The sequence below is a fragment of the Gavia stellata genome, chromosome 23 (assembly GCF_030936135.1).
Source record: "Gavia stellata isolate bGavSte3 chromosome 23, bGavSte3.hap2, whole genome shotgun sequence".
Classification (NCBI taxonomy): domain Eukaryota; kingdom Metazoa; phylum Chordata; class Aves; order Gaviiformes; family Gaviidae; genus Gavia; species Gavia stellata.
The window spans coordinates 1,845,001-1,865,849 of NC_082616.1; the positions used below are offsets into that span (position 1 = coordinate 1,845,001).

The 20,849-nt window shown below is 43.8% G+C and overlaps 1 protein-coding gene across 8 annotated transcripts in view; it reads left to right on the plus strand.

Annotated features, from left to right (window-relative positions):
• Positions 1–20,849, plus strand: part of EHBP1 (EH domain binding protein 1) — a 234,136-nt gene that overhangs the window by 206,246 nt on the left and 7,041 nt on the right. For all 8 annotated transcript variants that reach the window (XM_059828420.1, XM_059828424.1, XM_059828421.1 and 5 more), the window contains 2 exons: positions 18,622–18,721; positions 19,871–19,944. In XM_059828420.1, the coding sequence (XP_059684403.1) occupies positions 18,622–18,721; positions 19,871–19,944 (174 nt within the window). The remainder of the gene's footprint in view (positions 1–18,621; positions 18,722–19,870; positions 19,945–20,849) is intronic.

Sequence of the window (20,849 nt, forward strand, 5' to 3'; positions counted from 1 at the left end):
TGCCAACTGTTTTATGTGGTCTCTGTTTTTAAAATTTCTTGCCAGCAATATTTGTGAGAGCTCTGCCGTACGTCTAGTAAAGAAAAGCACGAGAAGTTGCAATTGCCAAGTTGCAGACCTTCCAAAATTAGTGGATTTCCTTCACTTCAATTGAACACACGGTCTGCGAAGTAGAGGGAAAAAGATGTACGGTGCGAATGAGAGCTAACGTTCCCCTGTCGTAGCTGTACTACTTGGGAAACACCGTAGTGCCTGGCTGTGCCGAGGTCAGTTATTTACCTTTCATAAATACGGAGTATAAGTTAGAGTTTCGCAAGGCACTCGTAATTAAAAATTACGTCGGTGCTGCTGCGCATTTCGTAGAATCCACAACGATCCGCTCCCAAGTAAAGAAAATGCAGCAGGATTTCAAGCACATCTCTATTTACATAGTTCAGCGCGTGAGATTGCTGGATTATGATTAATTTTAATAGCTACATTAAAAAATACATCTAACATCATTCTTAATTAGAATAATCTCTAAAGCCAGTTAAATGTTTCAGAAGACAAACAGTTTAATTAGCTAACCTACAGAGGCTCCCCTCCCCCAAATGTGCGGTAGTCTTAGGCTTGGTGTTAGCCTTTCAAGCAGTCTTAAACAATCGGATGAAAAGGGATTTTAGGAAGATTAGAGGACGGGATGCTTTAGACGTTGTCCGTTAATCATGAGATATGCACCATCTACAAAGTTTCACAAAGAAATGAGAATTTAAATAAAATTTACTTTGGTTATCTAGTTAGCATGAATTACAAGCTATAACATCCAGCGATAAGACTATTTAATAAATGTATTCTTTTAATTGTCGATATGAGCAAAAGTACATGCTGGGGTGTAGTAGCAAGTGATATACCAGATTAACATTCTGAAAGGGACAATGCTTTTTTTCCCAGAAACCAGGCCTTTGTTGAACTATCCCAGGGTGCCACTAGATTTTTTTTTTTTTTTTTTTTTTTTAAGGGATTCAAACTAAAACTTCAAATAGAATTGTTAGAGTTGGATCTTCATTTTCTCTCCTGCCCATCTTCAAAGAATTCTGAAAAAGATCTGGGGTAGTGTTTTTAGCTTGGTTCCTTTTTACTTGTTGGTTTTTTGTTTTTTTTTTTTTAATTTAAGAAAGATTACTTTGGGGGCTTAGTGCTTTTTTTAATTTGTTCAGGTACAACTTTTGTGGGGGGTTTTTTTGAGACGTAAGGAAGGCGGAACGATTTATACCTTCCTCCCCTCCACTTCTGTGGTTTCTGCTTGATTTCCTCTTAGTTTAAAATTACAGCTTTTTTTGGATCTAAACAAGTCCACCGAGGGGGAGTAGGCACTTCCAAAGCTTTGAACGGCCCAAACAAGTACTCGCTTCTTATTTTTCCCGCAAGGTTCGTCATCGTCCTTTTTATTCTTGAAGCCAACAAATGCATATTTCTCACCGAAATTAGTCGCAGCAGTAGCATCAAAATGCCTCTGTCCTAGATCGAGGTGGCCTTATTTTAAATAAATCCCCATGCTTTCAGTCCCTGTCTACACACCCTGGGGGGAACTGTTTACCTGTGCTGAGAAGCAAAGGCCGGCTCTTAAAGAGGAGACACTGACCCTTATCTAGCCTTTAACATGAGCAAAGAATTCCGAGTGTTGCCTTTGCTCCTTCCGCTCAAGCCCCCTGAATTTGTGACAAACAGATTCACGGTGTGGGGAGCCCCTTGGGAAAATGCAAATGTCAGCAAATCACCTCCTTTAACACGGGGCGCGTAGGCTGAAGGCAAATGTCACCCCAACCGCGTGACGCTCGGAAAGGTGTAGGCGTTGGGGCACCCCTTTGCTTTTCCGCTATGGGACGAGATGTAAAAACTCAGGGGGGGGGGGGGGGGGGGGGGAAGAAAAAAGAAAAAAAAAGGGAAAAAAAAGGAACAATTCTGGATATCGACAAGTTGGCTGATGTGACCCTGTGCCACCTACCAGTGTGCTGGCTGTGACCCAGCGATGTGATACTCCACCAAGCTGAAAGAGATGGCTGGCTGCGCTTTCTTTTGACCTCCCAAGGCAGCTGCCTGGTAGGGACCAAATGGCATGGAAGAAGAATATCTGCCTCACACCTGCTTTCTCCAAACCCCTTCCGCCATGCCAAGGTGCCCACCGGGCTCCCCGGGGAGGCGATCCCGTCCCTGGCCCCCTCTCCGTGGAATACCAGGACAGGAGAGTTAAGATAGTTTTCTCTTCTTCCAAACGTCATTAGGATTGAAAAAATGAATCTCTTGCTTGCACATTTTGCATAAATACATGGTAAGTTATCAATTGATGTTCAAATGGCTTAATTGAGTTTGAGGGGGGGAAAGGTCATTTAATTGGGCTATTGAAATGTTAACAGAAACAGATATGGCAAGGAATAGACTTTAATGGCTGCAGTGTGGCACTGATGTCTGCATTCACTTGCAAAATTGTTAATTAGGGCACTTTGGTAGTTCATTTGCTTTTGTATTGATGTGCTTAGTCCAAGGAGAGAAATTGGGTTTGTATATGGTATTTACAGGGGCTGCAGAGACTCAGCCTACAGGCAGGAATAAGGCAGATAAAGTGTAAATCAGAGTTGGTTTATCATTCGTGCCAGTGTCTTCTTTGACATGCTCCCACTTCGGCGAGTCGTTTTCTGGTGGCTAGTGTATTTTTGCGTGTGATTAAATTTGATATACTTGGCTTCATCTTTTTAATCATTGTAGTAGTGGACTTGAATAACGCTATAATACGGTTTATTTTTTAAAGTTATGTAGACAAAGCTTTTTAAACCCGATTAAAACAGACTGCGCTGCAAAAGAAGGAATTAGATATCAGTGTTCGCTGAGCCCCTTGGAACAAGGTGCTCTCTCCTTAAATGCGTACCGAAAGAATGTATTCGGTTGCAATTCCTGGCCCGCAGCCCCCAGTGCCAGTGAAATTACCAAACCAGTCCTTAGCGTATGCTTTAGGTCCATTGCGCCTCTCTTACAGAACATAAACCTTTAAGGTATTGGCATTTTGTATGTGGGAATGGCAAAATAGCACCGCGTGTCCACCTGCGTTTTTTGAGGGTTGTAATTGCAGGGATTAATCCCGGTGCTGTTTCCTAATAGACTTGCTGGATGCAAAGCTTTATGTTTGAATTGGCTGCAAGAAGGCTGTATTGTGTACAGTATATACTAATACATCATACCCTAGGTACGCTTTATATACAGAGGCAGCAAGAAAAAAAAACCCCGTGAAAAACCAAGTAGCTGTGAATCATCACTTTTACAACGGGCATCCTGTTGTCCTACCGGAACAGGAACAGGAACAGGTTAGGAGAGAAGATGACATTTTGCAGCAAATAAAGTGCTGATCTTAACAGCTCCTAAATGAAAAGGACTTTTTGTGCATGATATCTATTGTAATTTCACATTTGGGCGCTGTGTCTGCCAGTTCCTTTTCAGCGTTCGGGGCTTTGGTGGGTAGTTTGCGAGGGAGCGTTTCTTCTAAACTCCAGGCGTTCCCGTAGCGAGGGTTGACATCAGCTTCGTTTGCTCGTATGTATTTATTTGTGAAAGCACTTAGGTGAAGATCACAAATATGCGCAGCGCAGCTATCTGGTTCTGCAAGTTTAATCCGAGTCGCAGAAAGTTTCATTGTGGCCCTATGCAAATGTATTTACATAGGAATGGCTCTTGGGTCCTTTAAAGAAGGCAACAAAGTTGGAAGACTGAGGCCAACAAATAAATGAAAGTTTCTCTAAATCCATTGGATAATAGAGGCAGTGTTAAGGCTAACCACAGTGTTGAACTAAACAGAGGGATTACTCCTGGGTTTTGCATCAGTTGTTTTCTGCCGGGTGGCCTCACTTGTCAAAAAAAAAAAAAAAAAAAAAGGGGGAAAAAAAAAAAAGAAAAGTTTAACGGGCGAACATTCACATGGCACATTGAGAAAAGAAGTATGCTTAATTCCATCAAAGCTCAGAAATCAGTCATTAATTTATTCTAACCTCCAATTGTTGGTCATTTGTGAAACATCTGGCCTTTAAGTCATAGGAACCTAAACGTAAGTACAATGTGAGTGCTTCGGAAGATGGGAGCTGGGTGTCGCGGGGCTGCCGTGTTAGCATGTGTGCGTGAGCGTGGGCGCACGTATGTGCGTGTGTTGCATAGGTGGCAACTGCCACTTAATTTCGGAGACTTTGAAACATATTAAAATGAATCCTTCAGTTAATTTACTCTCGAAATTAGATTATTGTTCATTTGCATATTGGAAAAGTTCTGCCATTCAAAAGAGTCTCTTTCTTCATGGTGAGTTAACAGTTAGATATTTAGCAATCTTGCGGCTTGCTCGTCAGAAATAGTTTCTAATGAAGTTGAAATTTGAGATAGAAAATGTATAAAAGCTTTCAGGAAAGACATACCCTATTTTCCATATGGCTAAGTAATTGTTATGATATTTGTTTTAAAGCTGGACTTAGACACTCCTGACTGCCCTCTAATTTGATATGGCTGGTCCCGGCAATTCTTCTGGAGGAAACTTTCGTAGTAGAACGCAGTGAAGGAGATAAATAATTTTGCAGCTATAAGCACATTGCAAAGTATAGAAAATAATTCGGTCGCCTTTACTGTCGGGCGGATAACAGTCTTCAGGTTATTTGCCTCTGCTCAGAGTTGGAACCTGAGTGAAAAGGAACTGCGGGATTAAAAGCAGATTGGAAATAAAGGTGCCACCTTGGAGCTGGCAAAATTCTGCCTTTCGTTAAGCTTAAAATAACGCCTGCTATTTAATTCTCAGGGGCTGGGGGGTTGTTTTCAGCTGGGGAGGGAATGTAGTTCTTCACGTATAGCTTAAACGTTGCAACACAGCTCTGCGATGAAATCCCATGTCTTTCACATGGGCATAGAATGAAATCCGATTTTAAATATGACGGAAAAATTTAGATCCGTCAATCCACACGGCTGTGGGGGTCTCTCAGAGCTTTCTTTCTTCAGGCACTTACCTGTTTGTACTTTTTTTTGATTTTAAAGACCAGCGTTCCTTCTTTGGCCTGACCGGTTGCTTTTCTTGGGCAGCGGAGGCTGGCCGCAGCTCTGCGGCTCTTTTGACAAACATAACGATGCTATCCAAGCGCACGACGAAAAGAAAGAATTCTGAAGGTTTTGTATGAAGCGGCTCGTTCTCTTAATAGTTGTTTATCCTTTCCTCCTTGCTAAGTAAATAAATCTTTAATCCCCACTCCATTGTAAAATTTACTGTATCCAAATCTAGACCTCTGTGACTCCGTTCAAGCCGGGTTTTTTCCCTTTCCTACGAAAAGGGCTATCTGTGATTTTGGCAGCCTGACACACACTGTAATAAAAAAAAATCAAGGAGTAAATTAGGGGTGACTTAATGGACTTGAATTCTTAGCGTTTACTTGTCCCTGCCATAGCGCGGCTAGAATTGAGCGACGTGAATTCGAAGCGCGTGGGAATCTGCGGGCGCTCACGTGTTGCACGGCGCGTGTACGCGTGTGCACGACCCACCAACACAATACTCAAAAAAGTCACGTTTCGACTTTGTTAAAGCCCTCCTTTCCGAAGCACTGATGTCCAAAGTACTGGTAGGATAGTGGAGATGAGAGGGGGGGAAAAAAAAAAAAATCTCTTTAAACAGCTTGTGAAATGTAATGTTTGAAACGGTTCTTTGAGAACGTGCAGATTATGGCTTGCGTAGTGACTCTTTCCAGCTCTCGGGGAAATGAGCTGTTGACATTCTTTTGGGTCATCATCCGAGATAGGAGGGCAACCACAAGGATTTAGCAGATAAATTCATCCAAAAAGACCTTTATCCATTTCATTGCAACTTGGAAACGTTCATGTCGAATAGCAGCATTAATGTAGCCCGTTCAGCCCTTCAAAGTGAGCCTTATGTTTAAAAAAAATTAAAAAAACATAAATCAAATGGCCAGAGTAATAACTTCCTTAGGTCTTCTAAGGGGTAATTCATTATTTACATCATTCTGGAGCATAAACCCATCTTTCCTTCAAGAGGCTCTGAAATAGAATTGGGGATCTTATATGGTGAAAGAGTCTCTTTTGAATTCTAATCAACTGGATCTGTCTCAAATTCATTTCTAGTTTATTGTAAACAGTGGATTTTAAATTAATTTCTTCTTATCTTGTCTTTTGAAGAAAACTAGCAACACGTTTAAAAGGTTTTATTTTTAAATACAGCTCGGCGTGTATTTTATTTAGGGGGTTTTGTTCTTTTTTTTTTTTTTTTTTTTTAAACTTTATAAACCAGGTGTCGGGCAGGATGGGTTTTGACAGCGAGACGACAATTATGCATTAGCGTAGGTGATTATGAAATAAATAGGAAAAAAAAAAAAAACCCACCAAAAAAACCAACACAAAAAACTTTTTGACTTGAACTGGAATGATACTATATAGGCTGAATGTGCAGGCAAGGTTCCCACAATGCACTGTGAAAACCTAGGCTAACAACCACCCCGCTGCGTTGAAAACCCCCAAAAAAGACAAAAGCACAATGAAATAGAAAGCTTACCACCGGTAGCTTTCAAAACGACAAACTAGGCAAACTATACATCTCCACCACTCCAATTTTGTCAGAATGCTAATGAGCTTGCTCTGATCTTTACTCGGCTTCCCGTGTTTTCTACATCTTCAAGGACCACATGGCGCTAGCAAAATAAAGACAACTAAATGAGAATTTCGAATGCTTTTTGTGTTAGGACCTGGTGCCTTTCAGTTGACGCACTCGTTGAATATTCTCAACTTAAAAGCGTACAACAGGGGGCTGGGTATGAACTTTTTAGCAGGGGGAAATTTGTACAAAAGTAAATGAGTGCGATGAGGAAAATATGAGAAAAATTTCTGATTAATTTCCACTCTATAATATCAATGACACCTTCAGCCCCTCTCATACTCCTCTAACAAGAGATGCTGATAAAAGATGAATGATTCTGTGTTGTTCACAGTGAATGTTTAGTGGTTTTTTAATAGCGGCATTCTACATAAAAGGCACCAGGAAGTACTCTGCATTAGCAGTTGAGATCACTAGTTAATAGGATGATGTCTTTTAGCTTTTGTCACAAGATTATTAGAAAGGATGGGTTTCTGTTCTCATCCCGGCATACTTTGGAGTGCTTGTTGAGTCCAAGTGCTAAAATACAGGTTTCTCGGTATTGTTTCGCATGCAAAGTAAAAGCCTTTTTAATGCAACACCTTTTACTTTTTTTTACCAGGTGATTTTTGTCATTGATCTCTTTATCTGCCCCCTTTAGCTGTATTAATCACTTGGAGTGGTCTGCTTCTCAGTGGGGGCTTGATGATGTATATGTGTCTAGATTCACTATCAAAAATAAATCCCTTATATGCTCTGCACCTTCACAAACCTGATTATCGAGCTGTATTTACCAGTCGGTATTATACCGTCGTGAATGCTTCTTACTGGAGTCGTCCAGTCTGCAATACAAATTTGCACTGGAGGAGGGAGGGGTAAGCTAGGAGGAGGCATCCTGCTCCCTAAGCCAAGTTTTGTCTTTTAAAAACAATTGAATTCACAGTTCTCTTTGGAATTCTCAAAAGTAAATGCAGATTTGTATTCACCAGCGTCAGGGCTTGGGGAGGAAAATGATAAATGTTCAGTTTTGCCTGCGAGATGAACTCCATTTAAAAATTTCTGGGTGTGTTACCGTCTTCAAGCTCGCAAGCAGACGGTACGAAAAATACCGGTGCGTATATGTAAGGAGAAGGTTGTAGCTAGATAGGGAAATCATCGTGGTCTTTTCATATTTTCATATCTTACCTAAATCAGAAAGAGTGAATTAATAACACCGTAAGTTTTACAGCAGTTTGCCAGCCTTGCTTTCCTACACTGGTGTTTTGCTTAGCTCAGCATGATTAAGCTCAGGTGAACTGCAAACTTGCCAAGCCACGAGATGGTAGAGAGTTGTCCAACCGTATTGCGAAAGACAAAGATGCACATGCCGAAGCACAGCAGGAGAAAGGACGGTATGACAACGGCAGTTCCGGCAAGGTAGCAAATTTAGAAGTATCTCTGAAAACAACATCTTTACCATTTACCTTTTTACGTTTAGCATAAAACGTGAGTGAAAGCGTTTCGAAAAATTCTGAGTACGTGAACGATAACGTCTGGGACACTGGTTCGCTTTTTTGGTGGTGCCAGTTTGGGAGCATTCCCTACTGGAGATGCCTAACGATTAGGAGGCTAGAAGGGTATTACTAATAGCCATTTGTGCTGGACGGAAGAAAAGCTTTGTGACCGGGGCGCAAGAGTTAGTGGGTTTTATTGTAACATGGTAACAGTTCGCAAAACTCTGCATTGGTAGTTGCTGCTTTTTTTGAAGCAAAGCAATATTATAAAGCACTTGATGAGATTCTTCTTTTTCCAGTGTTCAGGAATGTTAACTTGCTGCCAGCGTTATGGTAATGGGAGTTTCGGCAGCTACCAAAACCCTGGGTGAAAGAAGTGCAACAACATTACGATCGCGGTCTCCTTTACAATATGGTAACTGTGCTTCTACGTTGCACCCAAGCGTGACTTGACTGACCTGAAGCCCGCAGAGCTCTGTAGAAATGCCTGCTAGTGCCGAATCCGTGCGGCGCAAAGCCATTCATTACGATTTGTTAGTGCAAATAAACTGGCACACCAGCAAGCTGTTTTTCCGGCGTGAGTCTTCAGGGTCCAGATCTTTCATACACAAATTTCTGCACGAGTATTGGTTTTGTAGTTGCCAGAATCACGCATTTTACGAGCGATTGAGAACTTCGTGAGTTCTTGAGGCCTGTCAGCCTTTCTCCAGTTTCCCTTCTGTCATGTTGCCTCCACGGTCTCTTACTGGCAAACTCTTTCCTCTCCAATCTCCCATCTCTTCCCATGAGCAGTTCCTGTGAAGCGATTTTTTGGTAAAGGAAGACCATCCGGCCATGCTTTTCCAAACACCCAGCATTTCTACAGTTGAGAAGCTCCCACAGAAGGAACACACCATGCCAAACCCCGGAGTTCACAGTTCTGACTCTCTAATCCACCACATCTCTTCAGTCTTAGATCTGTGCATTGGTAGGCAGAAGTTCCCAGAAGGAGAACTTTCCAAGACCAGACATGGGCAGCGTGCGTGTTCAGCCTTCCCAGGCCAAGTTTGTTAAATAATTAAAGTAGCTCAGCAGCAGCAATGACCGTATTTATTTTTTTCTCAAAGTAACACAGAATTGCCGTTGGCTGGAAGGACTGAACGATAAGTCGGCCTCCTCTCCGTGCACTTCCCTGGCTTGCAGCCTCATCCTTGCCTTAAAAGAACCTGTCAACAAAGTGCTTGAAGCCAGCTCGAAGAAGAGAGCCCAAGCGTAGCGCTGCCCGCGTAGCAGGAGGCTACTCTGGGAGAGCCCTAGGCGCTATGAATAGGCTTGCGAGCCTTCCAAAAGTCTTGCAAGACCCAACAGACACTTACTTCTTTTAACTGATTTCCATCTTTCTTTGTGGTATTGCAGTATAAATGCTCTTTCATGTGGTAGGCATAGTCTTTGGCTTTATGCCTGGAAGTTAGCTTTCTCTGCAATCAGTGCCTGCCTGTAAAGAGAAGGCGAGGAGAAAGGCACTTTGGTCACCCCGGGGCTCCCGCCCCACGATGCCACTGCAGTCCGCAGAAAGCCCTGTTATTTTTTCTTGCGTTTCTTCCGTTTACCACCAAAACCACCTCTTCTGTCAAAGCTGGAAACTGCGGGGCCCCAGGACACCTCAACCTAGCTGAACTTGCCCATTTAGCACTGGGAAGCTTTGGATCCCAGAAGTACAAACGTGCCAACTCCCAGTAAGAGCGGGTGTCTTCGTTAGCACCGGTACAAGGTCACATTCAGTGCCAGCCATCGTCTCACTTCAGGCAGTTGGCTTGGGTTAAATTCAACCCTGTCCACTAAAGAAGTCATTTTATACTGTCCACTGCCCCTTCCCAGCTCCAGGACAATACATTCTGAAGGAAGTAAGACAACATTTGTTAAAAGTGGGATAATATGCTACCTAGTAGAGCAGAATCCAACGACTTTCAGGTTAACTGGCCTCTCACTTCAGAATCTTACCCCGCCATCACTTGCCAAGTCAGCAGACAACTGGTCTATGGAGTAGTTATGAGCCATAGGGAGGAATTACTGTCGCTCATAACAAAGCATCCAACTCTACTTGTCAACCTGCGAGCAAAATAGTTCATCTGCCAGACCACCATCCCCTTCTTGGTGGATTTCCAAGCGTGAACTACTGTTTCTTCCGTAGCTTCAAAGGTTCGAGCCTATCAGTTAATGGTGCCTGTTTCCTGTGCTGCAAGCAAAGGTCTGATGTATACTTTTCCCAAGCCCGTGCTTCTTCTGAAGTTGTGCTACATGAGAAAATTTGGGTACAAAGAATACCAGAGGGTGATAAAGGGCAAGCGTTGGTTCTGCTCAGTGCTAGGATCCCCGCAGGCACTGTCCTCAAGGCAGGAAGCATCACTTTCTTACAGGAGTCTCTCCAGATGTTTCAGCTGAATCCCACCTCTTGTTGTCTGAATTTGGGGCCACAAACTATGTGTTTTCTTGGTCTGGATTGATGGTCCCACATTTAAAATACATTTGTAATCTTTATCAAGCCCAAGCATTCTGTTTCTGTTGATTTTCTGTTATTTTCTGGTGGCCACTGTGTTGACTGGTCATGTAGAGAAAATCAGTAACCTTTCAGGCAATTGGTCTTTTGTGGAAGTTTTGGTCCTGTGATAATTTGAGGTTGCCAAGACTGCAGGCCACAAATGTTTGTCTTCCTGTGAGTCAGTCCCACTCCAGGTGGAATAAATCCTCGCACGCGCTGAGATGTGGTCAGAACGCTGACCTTCTGTTTACACAGCTCTTAAAATTTTCAATAGCCTCTCTGATTTATTCTGCTTCAAAAACCAAAGAAATTGCAAGTTTCCTGCTTGATATTAAGCTAATTTGATGTGTGCTTGTGATAAAGGCGTCCCCTTGGCCGCGGCTCCGTTTCGTTAGGGTTACAGTACTTTTGGGGGCTGAAATAGTCAGACAATACGCTGCAATGTAACTCTGCCTGGCAGATTCTTGGCAGTCGTTACCTACCTTTATGAGACTCCATTGTGTGGACATCAATGTCTCCTTCTCAACTGCTCTCAGACAGCAAGTTAGTGGCCGTGAATTTGCCTTTCTAATGTTCCTTAGGCATTTTCCCATCCAGTTCAGACTCGGAAAATTGTGGTAGGGCTTCATCTGCTAGCTGGCTCTTCTGCAGTGTCATCTAAACAATGGTCCCATCCTGTTTATCTCTCGGTGGCTATTCTTGTTCATTTTTAGTGATTTTTAATAGCTGAGGAGGTCCTCATTGAGTGAAAGGAAGACGTATTCTGGAAGAAAGCTGGGCATGGTAGTCTGAAGTGGGAGGCATGAAGCTCAGGGGGGAGCAGCCCATCTATTCACGCTGTGGAGTGCCTACTGCAGGGTCCGTTTTGACACTTAGAAGAATTATTTTAACCAAAATTCTGAGCTTTTCCACCAAAGGTTGTCCTCTGAGAGCAGAGGAGGGTGATTTTTCAGAAAAAAAGGTCTCTTTCGGCACGCCTCGGTTTCACTCCGAAAGTGAAAAGCTGCGGATCGCTAGTCGTTTACAAATCCTCACCGTAGCTTTCAGTTGGGTCGGACACGTTTTGCGGTAGGTCTGGCGTAACCCTCCTTTATGAAGAATATCTGTTGCGAATGTAGGCTTTTCTGCTTAAGTATTTGTTAAAGTCAGTAACTGGCATTAAAAACAAGAGCTCGTCTGTGCATAAGCTGTTCACAGTGAGCGAGATGAGAAGACTGTTAAAATCAGGGGGAAGTCTGCCGTTGACTTCGAAGGGTTCGAGACCTTCCATCAGCCTTTGTTAGCGGTGTGAGGTTGGTCAGCTGAAACACCCGGTGGTGTTTCTCGTCCCTTCCCGTGTTTCCTTTCTGTAAAGCTGTAATTGCCACAGTGCATCAGCCCCACGCTCTGGCCCAGAACGCTGTCCCGTAGAGAGACAGGTACGGGTCGAACCCAGGCAGGGGCAAGAAACTCCGCAGGGGCCAGTTACAGGCTAACCTGGCCCCAGGGAACATTTCATTCAACCTCTGAAAATTTAAGGTTAGCTCATGTCCTAAAGCAGGAGGATCCGATTCTTACCTCCCGTGGTTTTTTGTTTGTTTGTTTGAATATTTATCACTACAGCTTTGCCTTTCCGTATTCAACGTTCAACCTGGTTTCAATTCTTGCTGAGCTCTTAGTTTCAACATTGCCTCGTGGCGACGAGTTCTACTGGTAAATGATGAGGCTTTGAGGAAAGATCGTTCTTTTTATCGGTTTTAAACACACCACTTTCAATTTCAGTGAATTTCCCCAGGTTCTTACGAGACAAGATGAGACACATCCTAGAACTATTCTTTATTTGCTGTTCGTGTTCTCCTTCAGATAAACAAGCCAATCTGTCCGCTCGCTCCTAGTACAGAAACTCGTAAAAACTCGTCCCCACGATTGGGTGAATGCAGGCAAATAGAGGCGGTGGGGTACGCTTTCAAAAGACCCTCCCATTAAATTTGTGGAATTCGCTGGCATTTGGACGGCTCTCAGTGGTCATCTAGCTTCTGTCAACTACCAAGCAGCCCAGAAAGAGGAGCAGAGCGAAGTTGGCCGGTCTTTGTCGTTATTCGCCCCGCTCTAGTTCACATGCGCTGGCATTCTCCCGCTGGCCTCTTCACCCAAGTGTGTTGAGTGAAGAAAGCTTCTTCTATTCTATTTTAAAACTGTGTGTAAACATCGGCAAATGGGTGAAGAATGGGCTCCGTCTTAAGTAGGTTGTTTTTCATGTAGTTCCGTTGAGGTAAATGGGGAGACATGGGGAGGTTTCTGTGTTTAACCGTGACACCATGGCGCACACGCTATCCACAGTGCAAATAAAATTTAAAAACAATTACTGCTTAAGACGGCATACAAAGTGATTTCTGTAAACCTGTTATTTCTTGCCAGATTGAATGGGCTGGTACGGGATGCTGATAGAAACCCTTTATTATTTCTCTTCCGCAGGTTGTAATTCGTTTTTGCAGAACAGCTAAATACATTTACATTTCAGGATTTTAAAAAAAATATTAATCTATTGGCTTATCTTGACAGATTTACGATGGTATAAAGCGTAGAGGAGTTACTGTGTTCATCCATTTACACTGTAAACTGATCTTGTCCCTGCATGTTGCTGCTTTTTCTTCCTTTTAAGTGGTATTCACAGTGTTTCGTAGCGCTTTCTTCTCTGTTTTCTTAGCGATGTAGAGTTTTACTATGTTAATCCACGTTGGCTTTATGGAACGACTAGCTGCCCAAACGGCTTAAAAATTAGGGGTCTGATGGCAAAGATGGTAACATAGAAACGTGCTTGTCATTCTTGAGCGTTGTAGATGAAAATTGGCTCAAGCTGGTTTGGAATAACAGTCAGGGAAATTGTATTTGAGTACGTGTGATGGAGCACAGGAGAAAAGAAAGGGGTTTGGGGTGGGGTTTTGGGGGGTTTTTTTCTGCTCTCATTCGAATTCTGGCTATCATTCCTTTGGCTATCGTTAACCTTTGTCCCGGCGAGGGACAAAATCGCCAAACTTCGTGCCGCAGCCTTGCCCGAGTCCTGCGCAGGAGCTATGACAGCGCAGAATCACAACTCAGAAGTCAGGAGGACTTTCTCGTATCTGAGGGCAGAATTTAGTGTCTTGTGCTGTTCCGGGCTTGGTGTTGGGCTCGTTCCTAATCATTGAGGAGGGTGCTGGTAGATGTCAAGTGAAGAGAAGAATAGAGCGCGCATCCTTCGCCACTCAAGCCAGACAATGAAATCAGAAAACGGCGCTGAGAGTTGCTGTGAGAGAATTCCCCTGGATTCCTAGAGAAAGAATAAAACACGAAAGTATTGCTTAAAAAAAAAAATAAATAAAGAGAAAAAAAAAACCCTAAAAACGAAAGCAGAAAGGAGGAGGGGGAAAAGAAAATAAATTAGAGAAACCTTGCCAGGATCCTCCTCAGAACCTATCTAACAATAAAGTCCGACGTTAAAAGCTGTATTGTCTTTTTACATAAAGGCGCGTGTACTTACTGTTTCGTCTTAGTTTCTGGTTCTGCATTTTTCAAATCTCTTACCGAGCGTTTTGCATGCGTGTGATGTTTGCAGCGCTGCCCGCTCGTATTTGAAGACTGTTTTCAGAAGTCATTATTGCACTATAGGATAAAAAGGTATAAGCATAATTACGCGTTAAAGAGAATAAATATGTTCTGCTAGATAGTTAACCAGGTGAGGTTAAACAAGATAAGATGAATTCTGGTCTTTTTAGAAAACTGACAGTCTTCATTTTGAGCTACAATGTAAAGTGCTTTATCCTGAGATTAGGTATTGTGGCAGAAGCTAAAACTGCCTTTTTCCCCTAACCGTGCCAGAATACAACCTCCTTTTCTTTTTGCGCTAACAAGACTGCTTTACCACCACAGCCCACTCTAAGTAATTAAATCAATCCTTTGTACTTACCGTATTCTCCTCTAGTGACGGTACTAGATCTGATTATATGCTTCATGCATATTCAAAGTACGGCACTGACAGCTCTTTAATGAGCTCTTACTTAATCAGTACGAACAATGTTCATCTTGTTCTTTTTTTCCTCATACATTAGAGCTAGGAACAGTTGGGGAAAAAATGAAACATCCAGCATTCATTTGAAAAATATATTGTACTTTGAAAAGTGTCTAAGCTGGGGAAGTTGCATTCTGCCCTTTAAAAGTCTGATGGACAAATTGGATTACTAGTATTGGATTAAATAACAAATGGTTAGAGGAGAAATGAGAAAAGCTCGCTGTGATCACAGGCTTTAATATTTTTTGTTACTTATAAAGCTGAAGGGGTCTTTAACCAGTTATTAAAGTCAGGATTAATTTGTAATGGTCCAACTTACTAGCTTTAAAAGGGTTTTGTTGTTGTTGTTGTTGTTGTTTTTTATTGAAAACAATAGCGTAATGCATGTATTATGGAAAAAAATGTAAGATCTGTGGGCTATTTATAGATTTTCATCATCTTGTACTGGCTCAGATAAGGGGTTTGCATGCCGGGGATCGATTTGTTCTCAAACATGTTTTTCGCTTCATTTCAATAATCCGTACAGTACTTTTTTTTTCCCCGAGAACGACACAGATATTTTTCCCAATTTTCATTTCCAGGCATTTGTGGCAAGTCAATTAAATACTTGTTTTACACTTGGAAAGTGGAAACAAAACCAACCCCAGCAGCAGCAGCAGGGTTTTACAGAGTGAAACTGTGTTGAAGAAAGGCTTTTTCTGAATTTTTCTTTATTTAGAAATTGTACGCGTGAGTTCGGCTTGCAATGCCGCTGCAGTAACGACACTCGGTTTTTCTTTGTTGAAGGTGTTTCACATGCATCCTTCCGCCAAGGGGGGAAAAAAAAAAATCAAAAATGAAGTAACGCTCTGATGGTAGTGTATTTGCTGAGAAGAGTTATTTCAATTTCTTATATATGGGAGTTGATCTTTATTTTGCTTGCCTGGGAAGAATCTGTTTCAGCTCCCTGCGCAAGAATTTAAAAGCTGACGGTCAACAACTAAAATATCAGCATCGGCTGCTATTAATATTGCACACATGTGTCATTTCACTGATCAAAAAGGCCTTCGCCGGGACACAATTGGCCTTTTTCCAAATTGCAAGCTTTTTCTCAGCTTTTTCTTTTTTACTCTTTCTTCTTTTGTTGCTGCCCGGGGATTTGTGCCTATCGCAGCCGATATCACATGACCGGTGTCAGGGCATCACATGGGTCCAAAGCGAATACAAAAACAGATTAAAAATTCTGCAAAAACAATCAAGACTTTGTTAACTCGCTTTGAAACCAGCCTATTCTATGGATATTGCCTGCGCTTCGGTGGCAGCGTGGAAATATCAAAACAGGCACCTGTTCAGATCTGCCCCGGCAGCTCCAAGCTTCACCTAGATCTTTTCTCGTTATACGTTGCAACCGCCTTTATTTAGGAGGAATGCATTCATAGAAAGAAGTTTATATCTGAAGTCGACGTTCTCGCCCTGAGATCGCATGGCGCGAAACTCAAGTTCAGATCCGCCGTTGCGTCAAACTCCTTTGCAACGTTTCTGTCTCTCGCTGCTTTTTCGAGGCTTGCAAAACGAGATGCAGCGAGAGCGCGCGTTTATAATGGCAGCTTTCAGCCAGAGCTCCCAGACCACCCCAAACCCAACAAATTTAGTGTGATAAATGGATTAAAACGTTACTCCGGCCACGTACGTCTGGTTGCGAGAACTTTGTTTCACGGGCAACGTGGCAGTCTCGCGCGTCGCAGAATCGACTGGTCATTTTGCAAGGGTAAAAAGGGCCGTCTGTCCCCTTTTGCTTTCCCTCTCCCCCAAATATATTTCAGCTCCTTGCTGCATTCCAGCGAAAGGTTGCTAATATTGATTATCATCTACTTCTAAAAGCAGACCCTGTTAGATGGGCCAATACAGTAACGCCTTTGATCTGTAACTTAACAGCAAAGCGTACTTAGAATTTTTAATCCTCTTTGGGGGAGCGCTGAACTGCTGAATATGACTGTAAATGCCGTGGCGTAGTATTTTCTGCACAAACCCAGAAGTTGGAGGTCTTGGGGGGAGAGCATTTCTACGTGCCATATTTCTTCCTTCGTGGCTCCATCGCCCCGGAGCTGGACCCTGCTTCATCTGCTTGGAGAAGGTCAGCCCTGCTTTAGGATGCTCTGCGCTTCCCCTCCTGCTGCTAGCAAATCGCATACCCCAAAAGCACCCTTCCAGGAATGGTTTCGTCAACCAGGAGCTTCCCAGAGTGGCTACGGAGGGATGTCTCGCATCAGAAAGATGAGCACGCCAAACGGCGTAACTATTTCTCACCGTGTGGGTCCCCCAGCTCCACCCCAAGCCGACCCACCTCCCTGTTCACCTCCTTTTCCTTCCCTCGTGTGGATGCACCAAGCCCACAGGCCACGGCGTGGGGAATCAAACAGTCCGGAGAAGGCCGGTGACCTTCCCTTGCACGCGGCGGGGTCATAGCCGGGTGAGGAGGCGGCTCTCCGCGCAGATCTGGGCTCGCGCACCGCCGTGGCGTTGGGGTGCGAACGTGCGCGTGGCAGGCACGTACGTGCAAGCATTTCAAACACTCCCATCCAGAAACTGAAAGCTTTCTTTCAGAGCAAAACAGTATTTTTTCTGGTGTCTTTCCAGCTTCTGGTGCTTCAAGTTGCTTCTCTGCAACTAGGGGTCCTACGGTTCGAGTTAGTAAGATGCCTTCCCCGAGTGTTACAGCACCTCGCATCAGAGATTTCAAAACCCTTTACAAACATCGAAGAATTAACTTTTAGCACCGTCTCAAGATCGGTACGGGTGACTATCCCCATATTACACACAAGGTGCTTAAATGCAGAGGTCTGCCCACGGTCTGCCGGTGAAGCAGTGTCGAAGCTGGGAGAAGGACTCAGAAGTCCCAGTTCTTGCTCCCTTGCCACTATTCCGGGTTTCTTCCCCGTTTAATTTTAACCGTAAGAAGTGTGTGGGTTTCATAATTCAACGAGGACCATTATAGTCTTGGCTCCTCAGCTCAACTGGAGAGATGAGAATGGCAGGTCACTACAGCGGTGCGGTCTCCACAAGGGAATTTGATGAGGTTTCTCCCAGTCCCCGAGCTCGGAGAGAGTGAAATTTGGCTGAGCGACCCTGCTGCGTGGAAAGGACAGTCGGGAGCCTTCTGGGCGCTCGTCTGCCTTTTCCCTGCGGGGCCTGACGGTGCAGAGGTGGTAACGTGGAGTCTTACAGAGTCCGGTAGAGCGTAGCGCTGCCTGCAGGTAGGCTACGGGGGGTCCTGATCCTGATCCTGATCCTGCCTGGAAGGCGATGATGGACGTGGGCTGGGGAAAGGAATGCGAGTCCACACGTACACACACGGGGACCCTTAGGCACCTGGACCCCCAAATTATTTGTATTTGGGCTCCCTTTGATTGCTGGTGAGGAGAGGAGCAGCTCTTCCCAGCTCATCGTCTAGAAGAGCGGCCGTAAGCGCAGAGAAGCCGAGCAGGTGCCTGCGCCGCGGCCAAGGGTTCAGGATTACCGTCTCTTCTGCAGCTACTTTGATCCCTACCACGTCATCCTGACTGCGCTGGGCTCGCATGGGTGGAGTGGCTCTCGCCACTTGTCTTTGGAAGACTCTGATGACCAGGCAGCTTTTAGCAGCAAGGCTTTTTCCATTGGGAACGTCGCAACAATATAGTTCTTTTGGGGGAATTTAAAAGATACGGTACTTTGTGAAAGGTGTTTGTTTAGGTCGGGGTATCAGCGTGGTGAAGAACACTAAAACATGTGCTGAAGAACGGCTGCGTTCAAAGATTTATTTACGGAGCGAGCAGGATTGGGCGGCAGGACTTGTAATCATATGGTATTTTTACCATTTGCGAGTACGCCCTGGCATGCTCAGTGGTACTGGAGACCCATACTCCAAAACCTGAAACGAAATACATAGCTCAGTTTGTGAAATGCCGCTTAAGTAACGAAATTCTTTCAATTGCAGGAAGAAACACGGAAGAAGAAGAAGCTATGATGCAGGAATGGTTCATGCTGGTTAATAAGAAGAATGCCTTAATAAGACGAATGAACCAGCTTTCTCTTCTGTAAGTACGGATGGATACGTGTATTTACAAAAGGATGATTTACTGGAATATTGACCCAGCAGATAGAGGCAAAACTTTTTTGTTTTCTTCCCATTAGACTTCAAAAATGTTCCCTCAAAAGAGAGTAGCGTGGGTGGTTTGTGGAACACATCGAGTAACTTGGTTTTCTCCCATCTCACACTTGAAAATGAGAAGCGCGCAATGACGCAAGATTAGCCAGAGCTGTGAACAAAAAAATAATAATTAAAGAAATATTAAGCACAGCTACAGCCTCAAAGGCCCAAGAGTAGAACAAAATCACATTTTAGAAATGCACAGATAGATTTGGATGGTGCCTCAGATGTGACAGGTGAAGACTATTCGGAGAGGGAGCAAAATCTGAGTCGCTACCTGCTTCGGAGAACTCCTCAATCCCATCGCTAGGTCAGCAGCACCCGACTGCTGAAAGGCTATTAGTGAATCAGTCGCGGTGCGATGATACCGCCGATACTGCAAAGTGAGGACAGATAAACTTTTTTCGCTAGCACCGGCGAGGAAGGGAGAAGACGCTGCTCGTTCTGCCCTCAGCGCTGCTTTTCCAGCTTCCTTCGGTTGGATTATATTTCTTTCAGTAATGCCACCTAGTGTAGATGCCGGCATACTTCCCTGGGAAGAGCTGCGCTCCCGGATTTCCTACCGTGTCTGAACTTGACAGAAGATTTCTACCTTCAAAATATTAAGCTTTTTAATCCCGTGTCTAATTTTCATTATTCATTAGGGCAGAATGTATATAGGGTAGTACTTCCAGTGTCATATTGTCTTGGTGAATAGGCTGGTGCTGGAATTTGTTCATTAGATCCGGGGGAATGTTTTATACTTAGGACATTCCACAACAGCCGCTCCAAGGATGAATATGAAATAATTACGTCCTGTAGCACAGTAGAGTTAACCTGACGGAATTAAAGCCGACGTTACAGAAAACGAAAAGGCCCTGTTACTGAATATGCCACCTGAGCGAGGTTTTAAGTTTGTGTATCGTTTGTTTGGAGTAGCTTAAAGTTAAAGAGAAAAGTCGGTTACGAGTCCTAAAATCAATGTAAGTTAAAGGTTCTTTTAAGTGCTTAATGATTTAGTAATTACCATATTGATGAACTTTTGCAACTTGCCTAGGGAAAAAGAACATGACCTAGAAAGGCGCTACGAGCTGCTGAACCGGGAGCTCAGAGCAATGCTGGCTATTGAAGGTAAGAGCAGCGCTGGGGGCCGAGGGAAGGGAAATGCTTGTCGCCGAAGGCGGCTGCCTGAAAGTACCGAACGGGGAGGCTTTTCTGCAGCCCAGTTAAGGAATGAATGCCGATATTTACATCATCTCAGGTGACAGCACACAGCAAACACGCTGGGTCCGCGATCCCATTCTTAAGTTTTATTCGGGGCGGGGAGTGGGGGGGGAAAGAAGTCCAAGGTATGGGACAAAGAAACACGGTCTCCTTGGAGTAAACTTTGAAAACAAAGCGATGAGGAGGCAAAGAATAGTTGGCCGGGGTTTATTATTTTTTGTTGCAGCAATGCTCTCCGGGCTTCCCTGCGGCATCGCGCTGCTTTGGGTGCCGCAGAAAATGGAAGGGGTGACCCACGGAAGGGAGCCTCCTTCCTTTTAACGTGTCAGATCTGGTTTATAACAGTATCTCACGGGGAAGAAAAAAACCTCCTCGGTTTTGGTGGTAAAACACTACGTTTGCCAAGTAAATATTTCATCACAAGCAACACCAGGATTAGTGCGATCCTTTGCACAGATTTTTCTCCCTTCGCTGCAACTCTCCCGAGTTTAGTCACCTTACCTGAATGAAAACTCGTGGGAAGATTGACACGCGGGATAAATGAAACAATTGCGTCCTTTCCGTAGGGCTTTCAAGTGAATTGTACAATAATCCTGGGGATGATTCATAATAAAAAATAAACATCCAGATAGCTTAAACCATCGCTTGCATTATTTTCTTATTTAAATATCTTAAGTGTTTTCTAATGCTGCACCGCTTATACCTCTCAGTCACAAATGCTGTCTTATAGTTCAAAGATGTTTGCTTAAAAGTTAATCCTTTGGGCTCTGTAAAATGGACCTTTTGTCTAATCAATGCAAATTGATTTTGCT